The sequence below is a fragment of the Diabrotica virgifera genome, chromosome 10, assembly GCF_917563875.1.
Source record: "Diabrotica virgifera virgifera chromosome 10, PGI_DIABVI_V3a".
Classification (NCBI taxonomy): Eukaryota; Metazoa; Arthropoda; class Insecta; order Coleoptera; family Chrysomelidae; genus Diabrotica; species Diabrotica virgifera.
Genome location: NC_065452.1, coordinates 110,867,793 through 110,891,188, shown reverse-complemented (window position 1 = coordinate 110,891,188; position 23,396 = coordinate 110,867,793). Strand labels below are relative to the sequence as shown.

The window sequence follows — 23,396 nt, the reverse complement described above, 5'->3', positions numbered from 1 at the left end:
CTATTCGTACTATCCTATCCTCTGCCATTCTACTAATGTGTTCGTTCTACTCCTGTTTCCGTTTTGTCACCGATCCATTTATGTCTTCTACATTGCATGATCTTCTTATGTTGTCACTTCTCTCCCTATCTAACAGACTTTTCCCTGATATTCATCGAAATATTTTCATCTCTGTTGTTGCTAGTAGTCGTCTCGTTTTAGATGTGTCAGGTCTCCGCCGTGTATGTCAATATAGGTCTAATTGCTGCTTTATGGATTCTTGCTTTTGTGTCTTGTCTTAGGTGTTTGTTCTTTCAGATTGTGTCATTAAGAGATCCCGCTGCTTTACTTGCTCTTAAGCTTTGTTGTCGTACTTCCTCTTCAACATCTCCGTAACTGGTTATATCTATTCCCAGATATCTGAACCTTGCTTCCTGCTTTATTATTTTCCCATCAATTTCGATTTTACATCTTAGTGGGTATTTAGATATTGTCATACATTTGGTTTTTTCTGCTGATATTATCATATTGTGTTTCCTAGCTGTTGTATTGAGTATGTGTGTTAGTCTTTGAAGATCGTCTTCTGTCTCAGCGATTAATGCGGCGCGTCGTCTGCATAATATAATATTTGGATTTCTTTGTTCCCCTTTCTGTAACCATGAACTTTACGTACTGCTTCTATTATTTCGTCCATTATTATATTAAAAAGAAGTGGGCTTAACGAGTCACCTTGTCTGACTCCGCTTTGTACTGGTATAAACTGTGTTAGTTTTTCGTTTATCTTTGCCTGTAGTCGATTATGGAAGTAGATGTTTTCGATGGTTTGTATAATATTGATTGGTATGTTTCTTCTATACAGTAAGTGTAAGACGTCTTCGACTTGGATGCGATCGAAAGCCTTTGTCAGGTCTATAAAACATAGATATGCTGGTTTATTGTACTCGATGGCCTTTTCTGTCTCAGTACAAATACGGCGTCAACGCAGGATCTTCCGGATCTGAATCCTTGTTGTTCATCTGATAAAGTTGTGAGTTTATTAATTTTGTTGGTTAGGACTTTTGTGGTTAGCTTAAGTGCGGTTTTCAGTAGATTTATATCTCTATAATTGTTGGGGTCTTCTTTGTCTTCTTTCTTGAACATTGGTATCATTATGCTGTTTTTTCATGCGTCTGGTATCTTGCAGTGCAATATTAATTTTTGTATAAATTTTTATAAGTTATTCTTTCTCCTCCGTATTTCAGAAGCTCGTTGGTTATTCCGTCTGGTCCTGGTGACTTTCTATTTTTGAGTGAATTTATGGCCATCTCTACTTCCTGAAAACTGATTTCTATTTCGTGTCTTAATTCAGGTACGGTATTGTGTTAATTATTATTTTCCTTTCCCTTAAAATTAAACAGTTCCGTCAAGTATCTTTCCCATTCGTTTGCTGGTATGTTATGGTATTCCTTCAATACTGCCATTTCTTTCCGTTGGTTTCTTACGAATCTCCATATTTGTTTTTGTGTGCCGTAGTCGCTTTCCATTTTTTTGTAAACCGTTCCCAGTGTTCATTTTTTGTTCATGCATTATCATACATGAAAATTAAATTTTGTCCCGTTCCACCTCTTCAGAACCTATCTACAGATTTTAGAATCAAATCAACATACCTGCGAGCTGTTATTAGAGAGATTGTGCACCTCTTAAAATAACCGCTGATTTTGGCTCCGCTATGGTTAACTTTATTAAGCATAACGATTACGGCAACGTTAAAAAGCAGAGTTTTTGCAGCCTGTCAAGTAGGTTTTTCGTGTCATCGTTATCGTTATTTAAACATAACCTCACTGCACAACGTTATTGTAATTTTAAGCATATACTTGAACAGTTTTTGATATTTTAATTTATAGGTAATCAAAATTAGAATCTATGTAAATGTAATTTTACTGATTTTTTTACATTCTGGCAACAAAGCAATTTAACCATTACTATAACGATAACGATAAGCACTACTTTAAACCTCCGTAAATTACGGAATCCCTTATGTTTAATAACGATAACGGATCATATATTCGCTACTGCGCAGACGTAGTATAACGATAACCATAACGGAATTGCAAAATAAGAGGTGCAAAATTTCTCTAATGTTTGTTGGTTGAAAATTAAAGGGTTTTTTACCGGTAAAATTCCTGGTTTTGTTTGAAAATATTACATTGTGCCAATTCCTAATGTTCCACTTTAGGTGTTGAAGACACCAATCTACTCAATATTGTGCTGCCTGGATGACTCTGAGACCCGCTATATACTCCTAATATGTACTCCTTAGGCGCGAACTCTTTTTCTTATCCTTTCAGCTGAAGAACTTATACCTGAAGCTTTCAAAAGGTACGTTTGGAGCTGCAGGTGAGATATTGCTGGGTCTCTTCTAGCTGCTTGGACAATGTAACAATCGTGGCGAGCCGTTGTTAGTTTTTGGCGACTTTGCCTTGCTCAATTCTTAAACTCCTAATTCCTGATTTTCGTCTTTGAACGCAAAAGTTTGTTTATTTATCTCCGATAAATTTACAACTAGAGCAAATATTTTATAACGTTCCGAACTGTGCTATCTGATTGTTTTATCGGATTGTTTATTTTCAATAATAGTTATTTATGTACCAAGTCAGTAAAGTGACTCGAATAGCAAGGCGAATAACAGACGAGTTCGATAAAGAGTCTTTACTGACGTGGTGCATACAAAATTTTATCGCCAATCATAAAAAACATTAACACTTACTTAACACTTACTTAATTATATCCTTCTAATGAAAAAAGAGTGTGTGTAATTAGTCCTTATAATAGTCTAATGGCTTGATTACACGTAACTAGTACAGTGGCGAGACAGCAAACTGTTACTAGGTCGAGACAGTGGTGAGGGCGAGAGATGGTTTATATGTATTTGGCAATTTTTGAATTTGGAGGCGAGTCAGTTCAGTTTCGATTCACAAAAACAAGGAGTAGTGTACTTATGGATCGTAAAGCTAACATTAAAAATATATCAAACGACTTATACCACTGCTTATACAAGAATTGACGGATATATTATGAGAAGGAGATAAGCTTCTTTGGACTATAGACTATAGACAATGGCTTTTAAGAAAACCAAATCTCGCTGCACCCGATTTCTTTGATTCATTGATTTTTTATTGTCGAATTTAAATTTTTTATTTTATTTGACTTCTTGTCTATGTCTTTATTTGTGGTCAAAGTTGCCTTTAACATTAAATAATAGGACCACATAGTCGATGGAGAATATTCTTTAGGCAATTCAGAGAAATATGCTAGTAAAACACTTTCACTATAATTTGTAATACAATTTTTTTTCACGCCATGCTTCAAATATGTCATATTGCCTATTGTATTTTTCGATGGATTTTGCTGGGAGAAGCTCTGAAACTGCCTCTAACGATTTCTTGCGTATTTCAGGTGGCGTTCATGTAATTTCTTCCATTTCCAAAGCAGCACTACTGTACTATAATTTGATATTCGTTTTAACGCTTTTATTACAATAAATACAATTTTCAATTTAAATTTTTTAAATATGACAGTGATGACAGGTGACTTCTGCATGCCGCTTTCGATTTTTAATCGATAGATAGTTATCAATATTGAATAATTACTAAATCGGTAAAAATTTGATTAATTTTATATGAATATAATTGCAAAATACTACAGAATTTCACTTTTTGGCATACATGTAATTAATAATAACGTAAATTGTGTACAATATTTTCAATAATTAAAGTAAATAAATTTTAAGTTCACTCAAATAAATAATCGATTACTACTATCGACCACTTACATTCAATCTCGGTTAATTTGATTAATCGCGGCAGGTAAAGTATAATTCTTCTTTCAGTACAATAAAGTGTTACTTTACTGCCGCAAATGGCGTCAAATGAGTACAATAATGAATGACTTTAGTGACTTTTTTAAGAAATGAATATTGGTTTGAAATACATGGTGATTCCATAAGTTTGGTTGTGTATATACGAAAATATATATTGTTATAGGTCCCCCCGGTATCGGTCTTCCAGAATGGCGTCGAGTTCCTATCCAGATAAACATTCCATCTCCTGGTTCTGCAGATGGTCACAGAATACTCTCTATAGATGTGCCTGAGGTCTTCCTCCAAGGCCATCACCTCAGGTCAATCCTGACCGGGCAAGCAATTAGCACAACCATGAGCTTACCTTTGGCAACTGCTTGTGCTTACCTTCAGGATCACGTTAACGCTGCTTTCATAGAACATCAGCAGAGTTATTACAACTCTCTAAGCAATGGTAACCCGCAAATGCACAATCATATGCATGATCGCTTACTTGAAAATAGATTAAGAGGTATACCTCAAGGTGATGGTCCGGCAGATTATTCCTATGCATCTTTAACTAACTCTTCAACTAACCCCCCTTCACAAAAAAGTAACAATAAAAGGTCGAAAGGTAAGCATTGTATATATGTAGTGTATATAAAAGGATTTTTAAAGTTAACAGTAGCCCTTAAAGAAATACAACCGTGTACAGGGTGTAACAAAAAGGTAGGTCAAAAATTGAATCACATATTCTGGGACAAAAAGTAGTTCGATTGAACATTATTATTTATTATTTATTATTATTAACATTCAATAAGAGTAGAGGATTAGAATCCTATTATACTCTAAAAGCTAAACAAATTTTGGTACTTAGCTGTTTTACACTTAAGCTGAATTACATATAATAATTAATTTTATTCTTAAAACTATTTGTACTAGGAGCCATAGCGACATAAGCTGGTAATGAATTCCAAGCATGAACAACCCTATTTGATAAAAAGTTTAACCTGATGTTGGTTCTGCAGAGTTCTCTTCTTAGCTTTCTGGGACGGCCTCTTAACCGCTCATCTGTATTTATTGTAAAGAAATTTCTGAGTGAAGAAGTTTCGTAATGAAATGAATTGAATGTTGTAATTAAGTCGCCTCTAAGTCTGCGGGCGGATAATGGAACTAAATCCATGATCTTTAAACGATCTTCATAATATGAGGGACGCACCAATGAATACGGGATCCGCGTTACTCGTCGCTGTACATTTTCCAGCATATTTACGTCACGCTGAAGAACCGGGCACCACACTGAATTAGCAAATTCTAATATAGGTCTCACATAAGTTTTATACAATTTTGCTAAGGTTCGACTGTCACAGGACGAAAAAACTTTACTAATAAGGTATACCATGCGATTGGCTTTATTACACTGTTGCAACGTTTGAGGAGTCCAGGACAATTGTGAGTCTATTAACACGCCCAGATCAGAGTGACAATCGGTCTTTTTTAAAACGGTGCCGTTAATAAAATAATTCAACCTAGGATTATCTTTGCCGACATGAAAAACGACACATTTTTCTATATTAAGCGGTAGCAACCAATCAGTACACCATCGAGAAATGCTGTCCAAGTCTTTTTGCAAACACTGAGAGTTTTTAGGATTATTGTACAGCTTTGTGTCATCCGCATAAACCGAAAACTTTGATGAAATAATGTATTGTAGCTCCGATGTAAATATATTAAACAGTAGTGGCCCTAAAACAGATCCTTGGGGGACTCCACTTATTACGTCATATAGGGGGCTACTTGAAGACTGTATTCTTACTGAAAATTTTCTTTCACTTAAGAAGGCTGAAATCCAGTTTAACAGTTGCCCGCTAATTCCAGTCCTGTTTATTTTTTTTTTCAAAAGCCTTTCTCTTGGAACTTTATCGAAAGCCTTGCTAAAATCTAAGTAGATAATATCGATATCCTGTCCCATACCTACTTCGGTAGTCCAGTCATTTAGGCAACACAACAAGTTAGTAACAACCGATCTTCCACTGGTAAAGCCATGTTGTTCGTTCGGGATTATTTGATGCTGGTTCAAAAATATGTGTAAATTATCCACAATAATTGATTCCATAACTTTGGATATAACTGGAGTGAGACTAACAGGCCTATAATTTTTGGGGTCGAGTTTATCTCCTTTCTTAAAAATTGGTTTCACCCGTGCTTCTTTCCAAATAAGTGGCAGAGTAGCAGAGTGGAATGATTGTTCCATAAGCAAATGGAGTGGATATTTTAGAGCATTTGCACATGATTTCAAGAAAGTAGGAGAAAGATTATCTGGTCCTGGAGATTTTTTGGTGTCAAGTTCTTTAAGTTTTTTAACAATATCATCAGGAGAAAATTCTACTGAGGTAATAGAACTATGATTTACGAGTTCATAATGTAAGTCTGGGAGCGGGCCACCAGGTTCTAAAGTAAAAGATCCGTAAAAGCTCCTAGCAAAAGTTGTAGCCACTTTCAAATCATCATTTGTAATATCACCTGAGTCTGTTTTTAGTTGAGGAACAGAAACTTTTGTGTTTATGGAAGTTCTTATATACTTATAAAACTTCTTTGGATTATTGCTGTCTATAATATTTTTTTCATAGTTTCTCCTAGCATTGCAAATTTTTGTTTTCAATAGATTGGCAACATTCCTATGCGTAAAAAAATCATTCTCCAAACGTGATCCTTGATACTTTTGCCAAAGAGCTTTCTTTCTCTTAATCAATCTTTGAATATCCCAATTAATCCAGGGTTTAGAAGGAAATGTAGTTATAAGTCTTGAGCTTGTATTCTTTTTTATGATGTTGCTACATTGTTCATGAAAAATATTCCAGTTTTCCTGTACATTTGGTAACGACAGGACGGAAGCCCAGTCAACCAGTGACACATCATGATTAATACCTCTATAATCAATGAAATATCTTGATGAGTATAGTTTTTTTGGATCAGTAACAAGAATTAACTGCATTTGGAACTGAAGAATTGCATGATCGAATTTAGCAAAAGGGGGATAGTATTCTAGATTGTTTATTAAATCATTATCAGAAGTAATAATTAAATCCAAGATGGAGGGTTGCTGCCCAGAACGGAAACGAGTTGGTTCAGTAACGATTTGTTGGAGATGTGAATCTTGTACAAAATCAAGAAGAAGTCTAGATGAAGCATTTTGAGGTACAGGATGTGGCCATTTTAAATCTCTATGATTGAAGGCACCGGCAATAATTAGGTTTTTGCTAGAAGTTGAAGCTAGAACGGATAAAAAATTAATAAGTTGAACATAATTATTATAAGCAGTATCAGGCGGTCTGTAAACACAGCAAATCGTAAAAGATAAATGTTTATTATGAAAGAGAAGACATATTGCCTCGAAGCCAGGAATATTGGACGGTAAAACAGTTATTGTAAATTGAGAAAAAACAGAATCTAACACATAAATGCATACTCCACCTTCAGTCGAAAGCCGAACATAACTTATCTTAGTACCTACATCCCTTTGAAGTTACAAAATGAAAATCGTTTTTTTTTTCAATACAGAAAACTGAAGAACTGGAACATCTTTAAAAAATAACAGTGAAACTTGTGTATCCCAGAAAAATTTTATGTGGATTTTATTCCCTTAACCGCCTTCAAATCGCACACCTAGTTCAATAGTGCCACAAGTGCAAAACACAATATTCTCGAGAAATGAGCAAAACGTTCTGTAGTAAACGCGTTTTGACCTGTAAATAATTTATTTTGAGAATGACTGGCTTCAAAATTACACTTTAGGTAGCAAATTATACACTTATGGGCTGGATCTTATTACAATTTATTAAAAATAAAACGTTATTATTATTTTGATAGTTATGGCGATATTGCATTGTGAAGAAAGTCATTTATAAAACGATATCTAGGAGATACGGCGGCAATATAATGAAAAAATCAATTGATTTTTGCAGTTGTGGCCGTATTGAATTATATCGGTTGTATTGTGGCAGTGTATATAATCGCCACATTTCTCTTGATTTTTGCAGTTGTGGCCGTATTGAACGTATTGAATTACATCGGTTGTATTGTGGCAGTGTATATTATCGCCACATCTCCCAGTTATGGCTATATTGCATTTTCAAAACCTCCAAAAACCCTACAGTGAAATACCGAAGTAACTTACTTTATACTTATCCAAAACAATATTTTATTTCAGGCTGTATTGCATTAGATGGGCCATTATATAGGCAATATTTTACAGCCTTAACCCAAAAATTCGAATTTTTTGCAGTTGTGGCACAATTGAACTAGGTGTGCGAAATGTGTGTGTACGTTCCAATTAAATTATTCTTGTGCTACCATTAGTTAAACACAATGTTTTTAAAACTTTTTTGCCGCTTAGTACTTTTTTGATAAGCCAGTTTTTATCGAAATATTTTGTAACATTTGTACAATCCACCACATATTTGTAAACGGTTAAGTAAGTATAGAGACCTGGAAATAATAATACAAAAATTGATTTATAATTTATATTTTGTTAGGTAGATATTCAGGAATTCTGAAATATATTAAAAAAGAAGCCGCATCTCGATAAAAACTGGCTTATCTAAGAGGCAAATATATTTTAAAAACAGAGTGTTTAACTAATGGTACCACACTAATAATTTAATTGGAACGTATACAAACATTGGGGGAGGGAGTTTAAGGGAACAAAACGCCCATAAAATTTTTATGGGTTGCTCAAATGTCACTGTTATTTTTTTTAAGATTTTCCTGCCATACGCAAGCCACATGTCCATTACAACACAAAATCTCTTAACAGTTTTCGATATATTGGAAAAAATCGATTTTCATTTTGTAACTTCAAAGGGTTGTAACTTTTTTTATGTGCACATTTGTAATGAGGTAAGTTAGGTTCAATCGAACTATTTTTGATCCCAGAATACGTGATTTAATTTATGACCTACCTTTTTGTTACACCCTGTATATTTTCGTATATAGCTGTATAATATAGTTAACTTCCTAATAATTATTATGGCTTTTATATTTACAATCATTGGTTTAAAGAGTTCAATTAATTAATATTTAAATTTTACCATAATATAGTAAGGAGCTCGTAAGTTTTGTATCCGCATTAATTTTATTAGGTATTTTTGTAATGTATTTTCTTTTTCATTCATATGACTGTCCTTTAGAATCATGATTGTTTTGAAAGCATTTAAGTTTCAAGCACAACTACTAACTTTAAATATGATAATGAAAGAAGATTATTATTTTTTGAATTGTATATTAAGGTACATACCTACATAAACCTGGAAAATGAAGAGATATGTAGAAAAATTAGTCCAAGACCATAAACGAAATCAATAAACGAAGAAACGCCTAATATCTGAAGCAAAATAATTCCAATATTACCCAAAAACAACAAAGACAACTAACCCATTACCCTAAAAGAAAAAGCTGCAAAGAGACCTTGAATAGCCAAAGAGATACTCGAGGTAATGGACGAACGGAGACACTACAAGAACACAGACAACAAAGAAATACAAAGAACAAACTGATAAAAACGAAAATAATTAAAGCAAAATAAATTGAGGAAAGTGAGGACCTAGAGTTTTTGCACAAAAGCCATGACAAAAGAATGATAGACAAGAAAATTAAAGAAATATCAGGAATAAGATACAAGAGAAATAACTATATATTAATAAGAAATGACAACCAAGCATTAACAAAAGAATAGTTCTTTAACAAAAACTAGAAACGTCAAAAAATCTACCAATTTCAGACTCATAACTGTGATAATGCCCCACAACTAATCATGGTATGTTTTATTATGCCGGAAGTGACACCACAACCCATCGATACGGAGTTGGAGTCATCATCTCAAAAAAATGGAAAGATGCTGTAGCAAATTTTACTCCATTTTCAGAGTGCGTGATGTTAATACAATTGAAAGATAAGAAAAACATAATAAACATCATACAAGTGTACGCTCCTACAGCAGACAAAGACAAAGAGGAAATAGAACAATTCTATAATAACTTAGAAGAGGTGATGAGAACAACAAAGAGACAACACATTAACATAGTAATGGGCGATCTGAACGCCAAGGTAGGTCAGGGTAAAGTTGGAGAAAATGTCGGTGAATACGGCTTAGGTAATAGAAATGAAAGGGGTGATCGTTTAATTCAGTTTTGTCAAAGCGAAGATTTAATAATAACTAATACATTCTTTAAATTACCCCCAAGGCGACTGTATACGTGGACGTCACCTCAACACACACAAGAAAAAGTAATCAGAAACCAACTAGATTACATAATGGTGACAAAAAGATACCGTAATGCCGTGAAATCTACTAAAACTTAACCTGGAGCTGATATCGGTTCGGATCATAATCCAGTAGTATCTGTGTTAGAAGCTAGACCAAAGGAAATGAGAAAAACCATCATCCCAGCGTTAGACTTAAGCCAGCTTAAAAGTGAACACCGACGACAAACAGTGCGAGAAGAAATCAACACCAGCCTCAGTGTAGCAGAAAACCAAATCCGCAGAACAGACAACATAGATGAAAAACTGAAGTATATAAACACTATAATAAGAACTACGGGAAAGAACACCTAACCAAATCTACAAAGAAACATAAGGTGTGGATGACACCAGACATACTAGAACTAATGGATAAAAGACGCAAATTGAAGAATAATTCAGACAAATACAGAGAGGTTGATAAGAACATAAAGCAAATAATAAAGAAGGCCAAAGAATCATGGATTACAGTACAATGTGTAGAAATGGAAGACTATGAAAGAAAGTATGACACATTCAATATACATAAAAAAGTAAAAGAACTTACAGGAACTCAAAGAAGATATCAAATAAGTTGGCTTAAGGACAAAGACGGAAATATTATTATAGACTTAACAGAAAAAATTAATAGATGGAGTGAATACATAAGAGAATTGTTTGAGGACAACAGAAATAACATTGTCCAGGTAAATGGTGAAACGGGACCTGAAATCCTAAAATGTGAAGTAGAAATGGCACTTAGAAATTCAAAAACTGGAAAGGCAAATGGACCCGATGAGGTTCCTACTGAATTACTAAAGCTCTTGAATGATGAATCAATGGGTATAATATTGCACTTATTTAACACAGTATACAATACTGGTATTATACCTCAAGAGTGGCTGCTATCTACATTCGTTACACTGCCAAAGAAATCCAATGCAAAAGAATGTTCAGAACATCGAACAATATCTTTAATGAGCCATCTACTAAAAATATTTCTAAAAATCATCCACAACCGAGTTTATCAAAAGTTGGAGTCAGATATTAGTAATACGCAGATGTGGTTCAGAAAAGGACTAGGTACTCGAGAAGCTCTCCTCGGTTTGAATGTTCTTACACAAAGATGCCTAGACGTTATTCAAGAAGTACATGCATGTTTTATCGATTTTGAAAAAGCGTTTGACAGAGTACGCCACGATAGGCTAAGAGACATTCTTGAAAGAAAAGTCATAGATAATAAAGATCTGCGAATAATTCCCAGCTTATATTGGAATCAGAAAGCTAACATCAAAATAGAAAATGTGATATCAAAAGCAATAGAAATACGTAAAGGAGTAAGACAGGGATGCATTTTGTCACCACTGCTATTTAATGTATATAGTGAAAGCATCTGTCAGGAAGCCCTTTTGAAGCAAATGAAGGAATCGTAATCAATGGAGAGGTTGTAAATAATATTCGATACGCAGACGACACTGTACTAGTTGCAAGAGCAGTAGAAGAATTACAACGATTACTTACAAACATAAATATTGCTTGCAACAATTATGGCATAAACATTAATATCAAAAAAACCAAGTATATGGTCTTCAGTAAAATCATGACACAACCAGCACGTATTAGTATCAACAGCATTCAAATTGAAAAAGTATCAAGTTACAAATACTTGGGAACTTTAATAAACGAAACTGGAGACCAAAACAATGAAATAAAAAGACGTATCGAAATTGCCAGGGCCACCTTCATAAAGATGAGAAAATTCTTCTGCAACAGAGATATAAGCATCCCTCTACGATTAAGAATGCTAAGAGGCTACGTATTTAACACGCTATTATACGGTGTAGAGGCCTGGACTCTTAAACAGAACAACATAAAAAATATTGAAAGTTTCGAGATGTGGTGCTACCGTCGAATGCTGAAGATAAGTTGGGTTGAAAGAATCACAAATCTTGAAGTAATACGAAGGACAGGAAGAGACCCAGAAATTTTGTTAACGATAAAACGAAGAAAACTCGAGTATTTGGGTCACCTGATGAGAGGTCATAAATACGCATTACTTCAAAATATAATGCAAGGAAAAATAGAAGGAAAACGGAATCCAGGCCGTAGAAGAATGTCATGGTTGACATTCTTCTACGACGTTCTACTGAGGTTGATTGAACCTCACTTACCTATATACAATAGTGCACACAAAAAAAGTTACAGCTCTTTGAAGTTACAAAATCCAAATCGATTTTTTTTTCATATATCGAAAAATCTTTTTTATTGAAAATGGATATGTGGCATTCTTATGGCAGGAACATCTTAAAAAAAACAACAGTGAAATTTGTACACCCCATAAAAATTTTATTGGGTTTTGTTTCCTTAACCCCCTCCCCCCACTTTTGTGTACGTTCCAATTAAATTATTGTTGTGGTACCATTAGTTAAACACAATATTTTTAAAACTTTTTTGCCTCCTACTATTTTTTCGATAAGCCAGTTTTTATCGTGATGCGGCTTCTTTTTTAATATATTAACATACAATAATGTTATGGGGGTTTCGTTCCTTTAAACCCCCCAAATGCTTGTGTACGTTTCATTCAAATTATTATTGCAGTACCATTAGTTAAACACAGTGTTTTTAAAACTTTTCTGCCTCTTAGTATTTTTTCGATAAGGCACCTTTTATCGAGATGTGGCTTCTTGTTTAATATGGTTCAAAATATACCTAAAAATGTAAATTATAAATGAATTTTAATATTATTAGCAGGTCTCTATAATCGTACAAAGTGTTGAGATAACAAAAAAAAACATCTATCTGTATAGGTTATGAGAGAGCTTTCGATAAAATAAAACACAAAAAACTGATGGAATGCTTAGAAAAGAAATACCTGTCGGGGTCCAAATCATATCAGCATAATACAAAACCTGTATTGGAATCAAGATTTTGAAACAGAGACTGGTGATACCAAAATCATGAATATTCAAAGAGGTGTTAGACAGCGTTGCGTTTTATCCACTCTGTTGTGTAACTTATATTCAGACGAAATCTTTATAAATGCCTTACATGTAGTCCAGGGTAATAAGGTTTTTTCCATGACACTTCAACAGCCAGAGTAGTGAAGCGTTTTTCGTCAGGTAATACCTATATGAACAAGTTTTAACTATTTCCAGCGTAGGATCTGGCGGCCATTTTTATTTATAAACAATTTAGTGTCAAAAACGGCATATTTCCTTTTTTTTTCAAATTAATGAAAAACAGAAAGATTTATGGTTTTCTTAGTACAAACATCTTCGAGAGAATGGAAAAAGCTTTAAAATTACGTGTTACAAAGTTTAATATACTCATTTATTCTTAACATAATTGCGAAAAAAGGTCGAAATTTCAAAAAAATTACTTTCGCAATAACTATTGTAAAAATAAGTGTACAGCTTTGAAATTTCTGTCAAATGAGGGTTCTTTGGTGTTTAATATGTGACAATAATTTTAAACCGATGCATTCACTTGTTTAAATTTTATTCAAATTATTTATCCCAGATAGCTTTTTTTGCAATAACATTAAGTCAGAAAAAAATAATGTTAGAGCCATTCTACAGGTGTCAAATGAAAGAGCACAAGGTAAATTTTCATATTGGTTTAAAAAAAGTGAATAAAGAATGCATTTATTAGTAATAAATAATTATGCAAAAGTATTGTCAATTTTTCCTTATAAACTGTCTATTTTTTTATTTAATAAATTATATATATATATATATATATATATATATATATATATATATATATATATATATATATATATATACAACAAACAACTAGTTTATTAGGGTTGCAGTCAGAAGGTTGGCCAGGATGTTAAAGAAACACTCTTTTGACTTTTTGTCTAGCTTTCGGAATGGTTTTATTCCTTTTTCAAGACTCTGTAATATAGATAAAAAGAAATATGTAAATTTTTATAAAATATCACAATTCGTCAGTTCAACTTACTAGTCGTTGAGATTATTTAAAAGCTTTATGACCCTCAACAATACTAACACAAACATAGAATACAGAAAATAATGGACAAAATACATTCTAAAATTTGGTAAGGATGGTAAATTTTTATATTTATTCTATGACATCTTTTGATGGTGTGTTTTAACTCTGATACATAGAGAACAGAAAGAAAAAACAGTCAGATTAAAATGTAATTAGGTGTTTTTAATATTGTATTTATTTTCAAAAAACCAATAGGCCCATACTGGGTAATTTTTATTTTTAAATCTGTCTTAATGGTATGCAACCTGTTATGCACACAGATGTATTGTGTAGTGCATATGTATAAGAAATATTTATTTTATTTTTGATGTTTTTCCAGTAAGTAACAATAAATATTGCTCAGTTTATCTATGTCAGACTTTTTATTTATGCAAGACTTACTGGATTTTATCAAACACATTTCCAAGAAAACACGTTTTGAATGGTTTGTTTCTTTGGCCAAAATACATGAATCTTCGAAATTAAACTCATGTTTCAAAGTTAATGCATGTTCTGTAAGTGCACATGCATTTATTTTATTGGTTTTTATATCACTACGATGTGAGATCACCCTACTGTGGAAATTGCGAGATGTTTCCCCGATGTATACGTTGTTACAATTGGAACACGGTATGGAATAAACAACATTCGAAGACTCTTGTCTTGTGAAGGGATCCTTTGTTTTTGAGTATAACTTAGATACCGTTTTCACGTTCCTAGTTGAAATTTTTAAGCCATTAACATTTCTGAAAATGTTAATTAGCTTAGGTGTCAGAACTGGAATGTAGGGCAAGGAACCAAAAGTTATTTTAGATGGTATTACTGATGTGTTGTCGCTGTCTGTCAATGTCAATTGTCGGACCTCATTATTATGAAAATTTTGTTTACCAGAAAATTGAGAAGGAAAAGAAGAACCGAAAATGAGTTTATTTAAAAGCCCTATGGGATATGAGTTCTCTAGTAGTATAGATCTCAACTTTTTTAGTCCCTTGTCCCTGAAATCAATGTGCGACAAGTTTGTAACCCTACTTTTTAAGGCCAAAACCAAGTTTGTTTTCATCCTAGATGGATGTTGAGAATGAAAATTTATGAAACGGTTACTAAAACAAGGCTTACGATACCACTCCGTCCTCAGAATGCCATCACTGCCACGATGAATAAGCATGTCCAAAAAATAATATGATTCCTTTTTTGGACATGCTTATTCATCGTGGCAGTGATGGCATTCTGAGGACGGAGTGGTATCGTAAGCCTTGTTTTAGTAACCGTTTCATAAATTTTCATTCTCAACATCCATCTAGGATGAAAACAAACTTGGTTTTGGCCTTAAAAAGTAGGGTTACAAACTTGTCGCACATTGATTTCAGGGACAAGGGACTAAAAAAGTTGAGATCTATACTACTAGAGAACTCATATCCCATAGGGCTTTTAAATAAACTCATTTTCGGTTCTCCTTTTCCTTCTCAATTTTCTGGTAAACAAAATTTTCATAATAATGAGGTCCGACAATTGACATTGACAGACAGCGACAACACATCAGTAATACCATCTAAAATAACTTTTGGTTCCTTGCCCTACATTCCAGTTCTGACACCTAAGCTAATTAACATTTTCAGAAATGTTAATGGCTTAAAAATTTCAACTAGGAACGTGAAAACGGTATCTAAGTTATACTCAAAAACAAAGGATCCCTTCACAAGACAAGAGTCTTCGAATGTTGTTTATTCCATACCGTGTTCCAATTGTAACAACGTATACATCGGGGAAACATCTCGCAATTTCCACAGTAGGGTGATCTCACATCGTAGTGATATAAAAACCAATAAAATAAATGCATGTGCACTTACAGAACATGCATTAACTTTGAAACATGAGTTTAATTTCGAAGATTCATGTATTTTGGCCAAAGAAACAAACCATTCAAAACGTGTTTTCTTGGAAATGTGTTTGATAAAATCCAGTAAGTCTTGCATAAATAAAAAGTCTGACATAGATAAACTGAGCAATATTTATTGTTACTTACTGGAAAAACATCAAAAATAAAATAAATATTTCTTATACATATGCACTACACAATACATCTGTGTGCATAACAGGTTGCATACCATTAAGACAGATTTAAAAATAAAAATTACCCAGTATGGGCCTATTGGTTTTTTGAAAATAAATACAATATTAAAAACACCTAATTACATTTTAATCTGACTGTTTTTTCTTTCTGTTCTCTATGTATCAGAGTTAAAACACACCATCAAAAGATGTCATAGAATAAATATAAAAATTTACCATCCTTACCAAATTTTAGAATGTATTTTGTCCATTATTTTCTGTATTCTATGTTTGTGTTAGTATTGTTGAGGGTCATAAAGCTTTTAAATAATCTCAACGACTAGTAAGTTGAACTGACGAATTGTGATATTTTATAAAAATTTACATATTTCTTTTTATCTATATTACAGAGTCTTGAAAAAGGAATAAAACCATTCCGAAAGCTAGACAAAAAGTCAAAAGAGTGTTTCTTTAACATCCTGGCCAACCTTCTGACTGCAACCCTAATAAACTAGTTGTTTGTTTATATCGACAGTCACTAATATCCAGTATTTCTTATATATATATATATATATATATATATATATATATATATATATATATATATATATATTTATTATAATTTTTCATTAATTATCATATACATAACATTACTTGGTAGTTGTGCACCTAAAACACGGTAAAAAAATATATTTTTTTGAAAGAAGTTATTCATAAAGTTTGTAAGGAAAAATTGGCGATACCTTTGCATAATTATTTATTACTAATAAATGCATTTTTTTCTTCACTTTTTTTAAACCAATTTAAAAGTTTAGCTCATGCTCTTTCATTTGACACCTGAAGAATGGTTCTAACATCATTTTTTTCTGACTTATGTTATTGCAAAAAAGCTCTCTGGGATAAACAATTTAAATAAAATTTAAACAATGGAATGAATCGCTTTGAAATTTGTATCACGTATTAAGCACCAAAGAACCCCCCATTTGACAAAAATTTCAAAGCTGTACACTTATTTTTACAATAAGTAGTTATTGCGAAATTAATTTTTTTGCAATTTCGATCTTTTTCGAAATTATATTAACAATAAATGAGTATATCAAACTTTGTAATACGCCATTTTAAAGCTTTTTCCATTTTTTCGCAGATGTTTGTACTAATAAAACAATAAGTCTTAATGCTTTCCATTGATTTGAAAAAAAAAAAGAAAAAAAAGGTCGTTTTTGACACTAAATTGTTTATAAATAAAAATGGTCGCCAGATCCTACGCAGGAAAAAGTTACAATTTGTTCTTATAGGTATTATCTGTCGAAAAAACGCTTCAGTACCCTGGCTGTTGAAGTGTCACGAACAGGGTATATTTTTGTCGTATTACCCTGGCCTAATGGCGCACATGAACGTATAAGAGTAATACACTTGATCCAGAAAAAGAGATAAAAATGATAGAAATGGCCATAAACGCTATCTTAAAAATGCGTCTATTATTTGTAAATAATATTTTAAACTAACACTGCGACACTGCATTGTGAAATCTTGTATATCTGCTATATGACATGGAAGCATGGACAGTGAAAGTCAGTGCAATGCGAAAACAGAAACTATTAGGTTCTAAGGATCGAGAATATGGATCGAGATTGCTATAGTGAAAAGGCCAAAAAAATCTTATCTTGGTTACGTACTTAGGCGTGATAAATATAACTTCTTACAACTGTTAATGGAAGGCTAGATTGAGGGCAGGTGAGGTCCTGGTAGACAAGAAATTACGTGACTAAAAAAACATCAAAGAATGGACTCGATTAGACTTAACAATCACAAATAAGAAAAGCCCAAGGTAGAGAAAAATTTGCAGAAATATTCGCCAAATTTAACTGCAGTCTCTGAAGAAGACGATCACCCAAAAATGCCCATAAAAACTGAGATAGACAAACATAACTGAGAAAAGTTTCTAGAGTATAAAAATATAAAACTTCGCAATCATGCAGTGTAGTTTGTATCATCATCACGTAGCGCTACAACCCTGGGTGGGTCCTGGCTGACTGTACAACTTTCTTCCAATTTCTTCGGTCTTCCATCAACCTAGGGTCAAATGGAATGTTCATTTTTTGGAAATCTGCTTGGATGTTATCTCTCCATCGCATTCTGGGACGTCCGAGTGGTCTTTTGCCTGTAGAAATCTCCTCCCATACCAGTCTTACAAGTCTCTCGTTATGAAGTCTGTTCACGTGACCTGCCCATCTTAGTCGCTGTGATTTAATTTCTTGGATAATATCGGTGTCATTGTAGAGTGCTCTTAATTCGAAGTTGATTTTGATTCTATACTGGTTTGTGTTAATATCGTGGCGAGGTCCGAAAATGTTTCTAAGTATTTTTCGTTCAAAACGTCTGAGCTTTTCTTCGTTTGATTTGGTCATGGTCCACGTTTCGCAACCATATGTTAGTACAGGTCTGACGATGGATTTATAGATTTTGATCTTGGAACTTGTAAGACTTTTTTATTTTATAAGCTTATACAGTGCGAATAGACACCGATTTGCTGATTGGATTCTGTCTTTTATTTCTTCAGTAACATCGTTGTCAGCTGTGATTACGGCCCCCAGATACTTAAAACGTACTCTTTCGAAATTGAAGGTGTTGACCGTCACATTTTGTCCTATCCTGTCTCTTCGTGTCGTTCTATTTATACACACATATTTCGTCTTCTCTTGCTTTCTCTAATACAAGGTTAAAAAGTAGTGGAGATAACGCATCACCCTGTTTAAGTCCATTGTTGATTTCGAAGCTGTCAGACAGTTTATTATTTACACGTACTTTTGATATTCCACCCTCCATACATACTTTAGTCACCCGAATGAGTTTTTTTGGTATTGATAACTCCGCCATGGCATTCCATACTTGACTTCTTTCTACGCTGTCATATGCCTCTCGAAAGTCTATAAAGAGATTGTGTATGGGTCTGTTATACTCCCATCCCTTTTCTAGAAGCTGTCTCAGCGTGAATAGTTGATCTATTGTGGATCTGTTTGTCCTAAAACCGGCTTGATATTCTCCTAGGACATTTTCAGCATAAGGTGTTAGTCTACTAAGAATGATGTTTGAGAGGATTTTATATGCCTTGTTTAACAGTGAAATTCCTCTGTAATTCACGCATTTTGTTTTGTCCCCTTTTTTGTGGATGGGCACTATGATGTTTTCCTTCCATCTTGCTGGTATCCTTTCTTCTAACCATATCTGTGTTATTAATTGGATTTGGCGATGTAGTGTATCTCGTCCGTACCCGGCGCTTTGTGATTTTTCGGCTTATTTAAGGCCTTTCGGGTTTCTTCAAAAGAGGGATTTTCGACGGGCATGTCTTCTGTTATATAGATCTCTTCTTTGTGCTGTTCTTGCTGTATGATGTTTAGAAGGTCCCTGAACTACCCTATCCGTTCTTCTATTAGTTCTTTATTGTCGATTATCATATGGCCTTGATTGTCTCTCAGTTTATGGATAGAATTGGTTCTTCGTCCTCTTTTCTCAGTGGGGATTGCTTTATAGAATTCTCTGGAGCCTGGTTTGGGTCGGTCTCTCTCTCCATGGCTTCATATTTTTGTTGTTCATAGTTTCTTTTCTTTGTGCGTATCATTTTTCTTGTTTCTTTTCGGCAGTCGTCGTATTCCTTTTTAATTTTGTCTGTTTGTAGTTGTATCCATGTCTTCCTTACTGTTTGTCTTTTTTGCAGCTGTTTCCGACATTCATCGTCATACCATGTTTTTGCCCTCTTCTGCCTACTCCTTCCAAAGATCTTGTCAGCTGTCTTGGTTATTATTTCGGCAGTCGTTTCCCACAGCTCTTGTTTGTTCAAGTTGTTCTATATATTTTTGATGTTTCTCTCTGTTCTGCATTTCATCCATGTTCCATTGTGGGTTCATTGTTGTTTTGTTGTATTTGTGGCTAAATATTCTGGATTTGACTTTTGCTCTGACTAAGTAATGATCTTTGTCTCCATATATTCCTCTGAGGCTTCTTACGTCTATGATATTGTTCCCATGTCGGGCATCTACAATGATGTGCTCAATTTGGTTTCGCGTAATATGTTTGTTTGAGATCCAGGTTTGCTTATGAATGTCTTTATGCGGAAACATAGTTGACTTTTAACATATTATTAGCTGCTGCAGTTTCTGTGAATCTTAAGCCATTGTCGTTGGATATATTGTGAGGGCTGTGTTTACCGATTGTGGGGTGTAGGCTAGGCTCTTTGCCTATTTTAGCATTAAAATCTCCGCAGAGTATGCGAATATCTTGTTTGGGCATCGTATCTATCACTCATTCTAGGGCGTCGTAGAAGTCATCCTTGATATCTTCATCCTTCTCTTCCGTTGGCGCATGAGCTGAGATGATCAAAATGTTGTATCGTTCTCCCTTCATTCTGATATAGCATATCCTTTCGTGTATACTTTTGAAATTTAGTATATTCTGTACTAGGCCGTCTCTAATCACAAAGCCCGTTCCAAATTCATGTCTTCCGTTTTTATTACCGCTGAAGAAGATGGTGGATTTACTTATTTTTATATTTCCATCGTCTGGCCATCTTACTTCTTGGACTGCTGTTATATCCATTCCTATGTTTCCCAGTTGTTCCATAGCATTTGTGGCAGCTCCAGGTCTGTACCAACTCTGGACGTTCCAAGTTCCGATATTCATAGTCCTTTTACATTGCATTGGTTGTTTTTTGTGTTTATCCGTCCGGATCCGAGGCAAAGTTGCAGTTTTCATAACTAGCTTCGTTTTTCGAGGGTGGGTAGTTAACACTCCGCTCAACCCTCCTCTTTTACCCGGGCTTGGGACCGGCTGCAGTAAGGTGATTTCCGAGCTACTCAGTTCACCCGTTCGTCACCCTACCCCAGGAAGAGTTAGTGTAGTTTATATGGCAAAGGAAACTAAATTGGAAAGACTAAATTAAAATCAAAGAGAATATCATGGATCTTGGAGTAGCCATGAAGCATTAATAAAGCGTTAGCTGAATTCAAAAAAGAATAGAGTATGTACATTCAAGAATATATACGCATAGGGCCAGACTCTCGCCTAGTCTAAACCTAAGCGTGAGATTAAAGAGAGTCGGAGCAAAAAGACCAAAGAAAATATAGTTTTTCACACAGAAACAAACTGACTTAGATTCTAAATTTAAAAATATTCAATACATATCTAATATAATTAAGACTATCTTCGATTTGTGAATCTAGCTCATAATAATTACTAGATGGTCTGATAAGTAACCTCCTTTTAAAATTAAAAACGTGGTTTTCCAGAAAATTCTTTTATTTTATTCGATATAGTCTCCTTTTAGCTCTCTGATTCTGGAAGCTCTGCAAAATAGGTGTTTATTTTTAGAATTATCTCTTTTTTCGATCTGAATTGTTTATTTACGAATCATCTCTTCAGGTTTGGGAACACGTAATAATAAGAGGGGTCAAATCTGGAGAAGAAGCCGGAAATATTAGTAGAAGCCCTACTTATGAATGTTTGTCATTTTTATGACGTCCTTGTGAGTCGGTGCATTGTCTTGGAGAAACAACACTTTTTTCTCACCGAGCAGTGCCGGTTTATCCACTGGGCGCATGGGGCGGGCGTCCAGGGGCCCGTTTCTTTTAAATATAAAAGTAAAGTCGCTAAATAATCTACATATTTCCCGAAAATAATCTCATATGCAGATACGCCAATACACTGCAAACGCTATGTTCTATTGTTACATCTTTTCACGCCTATACACAGTGGTGTAGCCTAGGTGAAGCAATCCGTCACCTGAGGAATAACAAAGCAGCAGGAATTGACGGTATCCCATCCGAATTGTGGAAAGCTGACATTGAGGGAACAGTGGAGTTACTGGCACCATTGCTGATAGAGATATGGAATGAAGAACATGTACCTACAGAGTGGAATAATGGAATCATAATAAATCTCCCAAAAAAAGGTGACGCGCAGCTATGCGAAAACTGGAGAGGAGTAACACTATTGTGTTCTATAAATAAAATACTAGCCTATATTTTACATCAAAGAATTAACGTCGAAATCGATAAAAATCTTCGTAATGAACAAGCGGGTTTTAGAAGGGGAAGATCCTGTATTGACCAGATTGCTACATCACGTATCATCATAGAAGAAATTAAAGAAAAGAATGCAGCACTGATAATGACGTTTGTAGACTTTGCCAAGGCGTTTGATAGTATAAAACACAAAGCTCTTTGAAACATTTTAAGCCACGCGAAAATTCCACCTAAGATCATTAGAATAATACAAATGATGTATAACCGAACAACATTCCAGGTATTACATAAGGGTCAAATGACGGACAAAATAGAAATAGAGAAGGGGTAAAGCAAGGCTGTATACTCTCACCTCTACTCTTCAATATATGTCTCAACTACATTTTACAAAAACCATAGACAGAAAAAACGGAATCCCTTGGAACTACTTAGATGGTAAAAAACTGGCTGATATGGAATATGCAGATGATATATGCCTGGTATCCCATACAATAGATGATATGCAGAACATGCTAAGTCAACTGGAGAAAGAGGCGGCAGAAATTGGTCTCCGAATAAATGTCAATAAGACAGTTGAGATGAGAATAGGCCAACTCCGACAAGAAAAATTATATATCAGTAAAGAAGAAGTAAAACAGGTACAAGAATTTTGCTACCTAGGAAGTATACTTGGCGTACAATGTGGAATCGAGGCGGACATTAAACATCGACTTATTTTGAAAGTATATTGGCCCAACATCATAACAAATCAAGAACTCTGGAAGAAAACCAAACAAGAGCCAATTGAAATTGCAATTAAAAGGAAAAGATGGAATTGGCTGGGACACACCCTGAGGAAGGACAACTCAGATATAACAAAGAAAGCTTTAAAATGGACAGTAGCAGGACGAAGAAAGCAAGGACGACCCGCAACGACCTGGAGAAGAACAATTGAAGCTGACTACAAAGGTATGAGAAAGAGCTGGGGAGAGGTAGCAGCTATGGCCAGAGACAGAGTCCATTGGAGAAGCTTCGTGGATGCCCTATGCTCCTTTACGGAGTAACAGGAAATAAGTAAGTAAGTAGCCTAGACCCACAGGGGCCCCGTGTCAATGTTTGTGGCGGGGCCCTTTTCCAAAAACTACAGAAATTTGTCAGAAAGATGTCTCGAATTGTAGTGAACTTTGCATGTGAATCCAGCTTGGAAGCAACTAGTTATTTCAGAACTGTTCAAAGTATCTACACGTTTTTTTCGGCTTCTCCTCAAAGGTGGAATTTAC

The 23,396-nt window shown here is 34.3% G+C and overlaps 1 protein-coding gene across 2 annotated transcripts in view; it reads left to right on the top strand.

Annotated features, from left to right (window-relative positions):
* The window catches only part of LOC114336105 (transcription initiation factor IIA subunit 1-like), a 221,421-nt gene that overhangs the window by 177,086 nt on the left and 20,939 nt on the right, over positions 1 to 23,396 (top strand). The window contains exon 4 of one of the 2 annotated variants that reach the window (XM_050663371.1): positions 4,002 to 4,271. In XM_050663371.1, the coding sequence (XP_050519328.1) occupies positions 4,002 to 4,271 (270 nt within the window). Of the gene's footprint in view, positions 1 to 4,001; positions 4,431 to 23,396 lie in introns of both variants that reach the window. The other variant, XM_050663370.1, reaches the window with a different exon arrangement.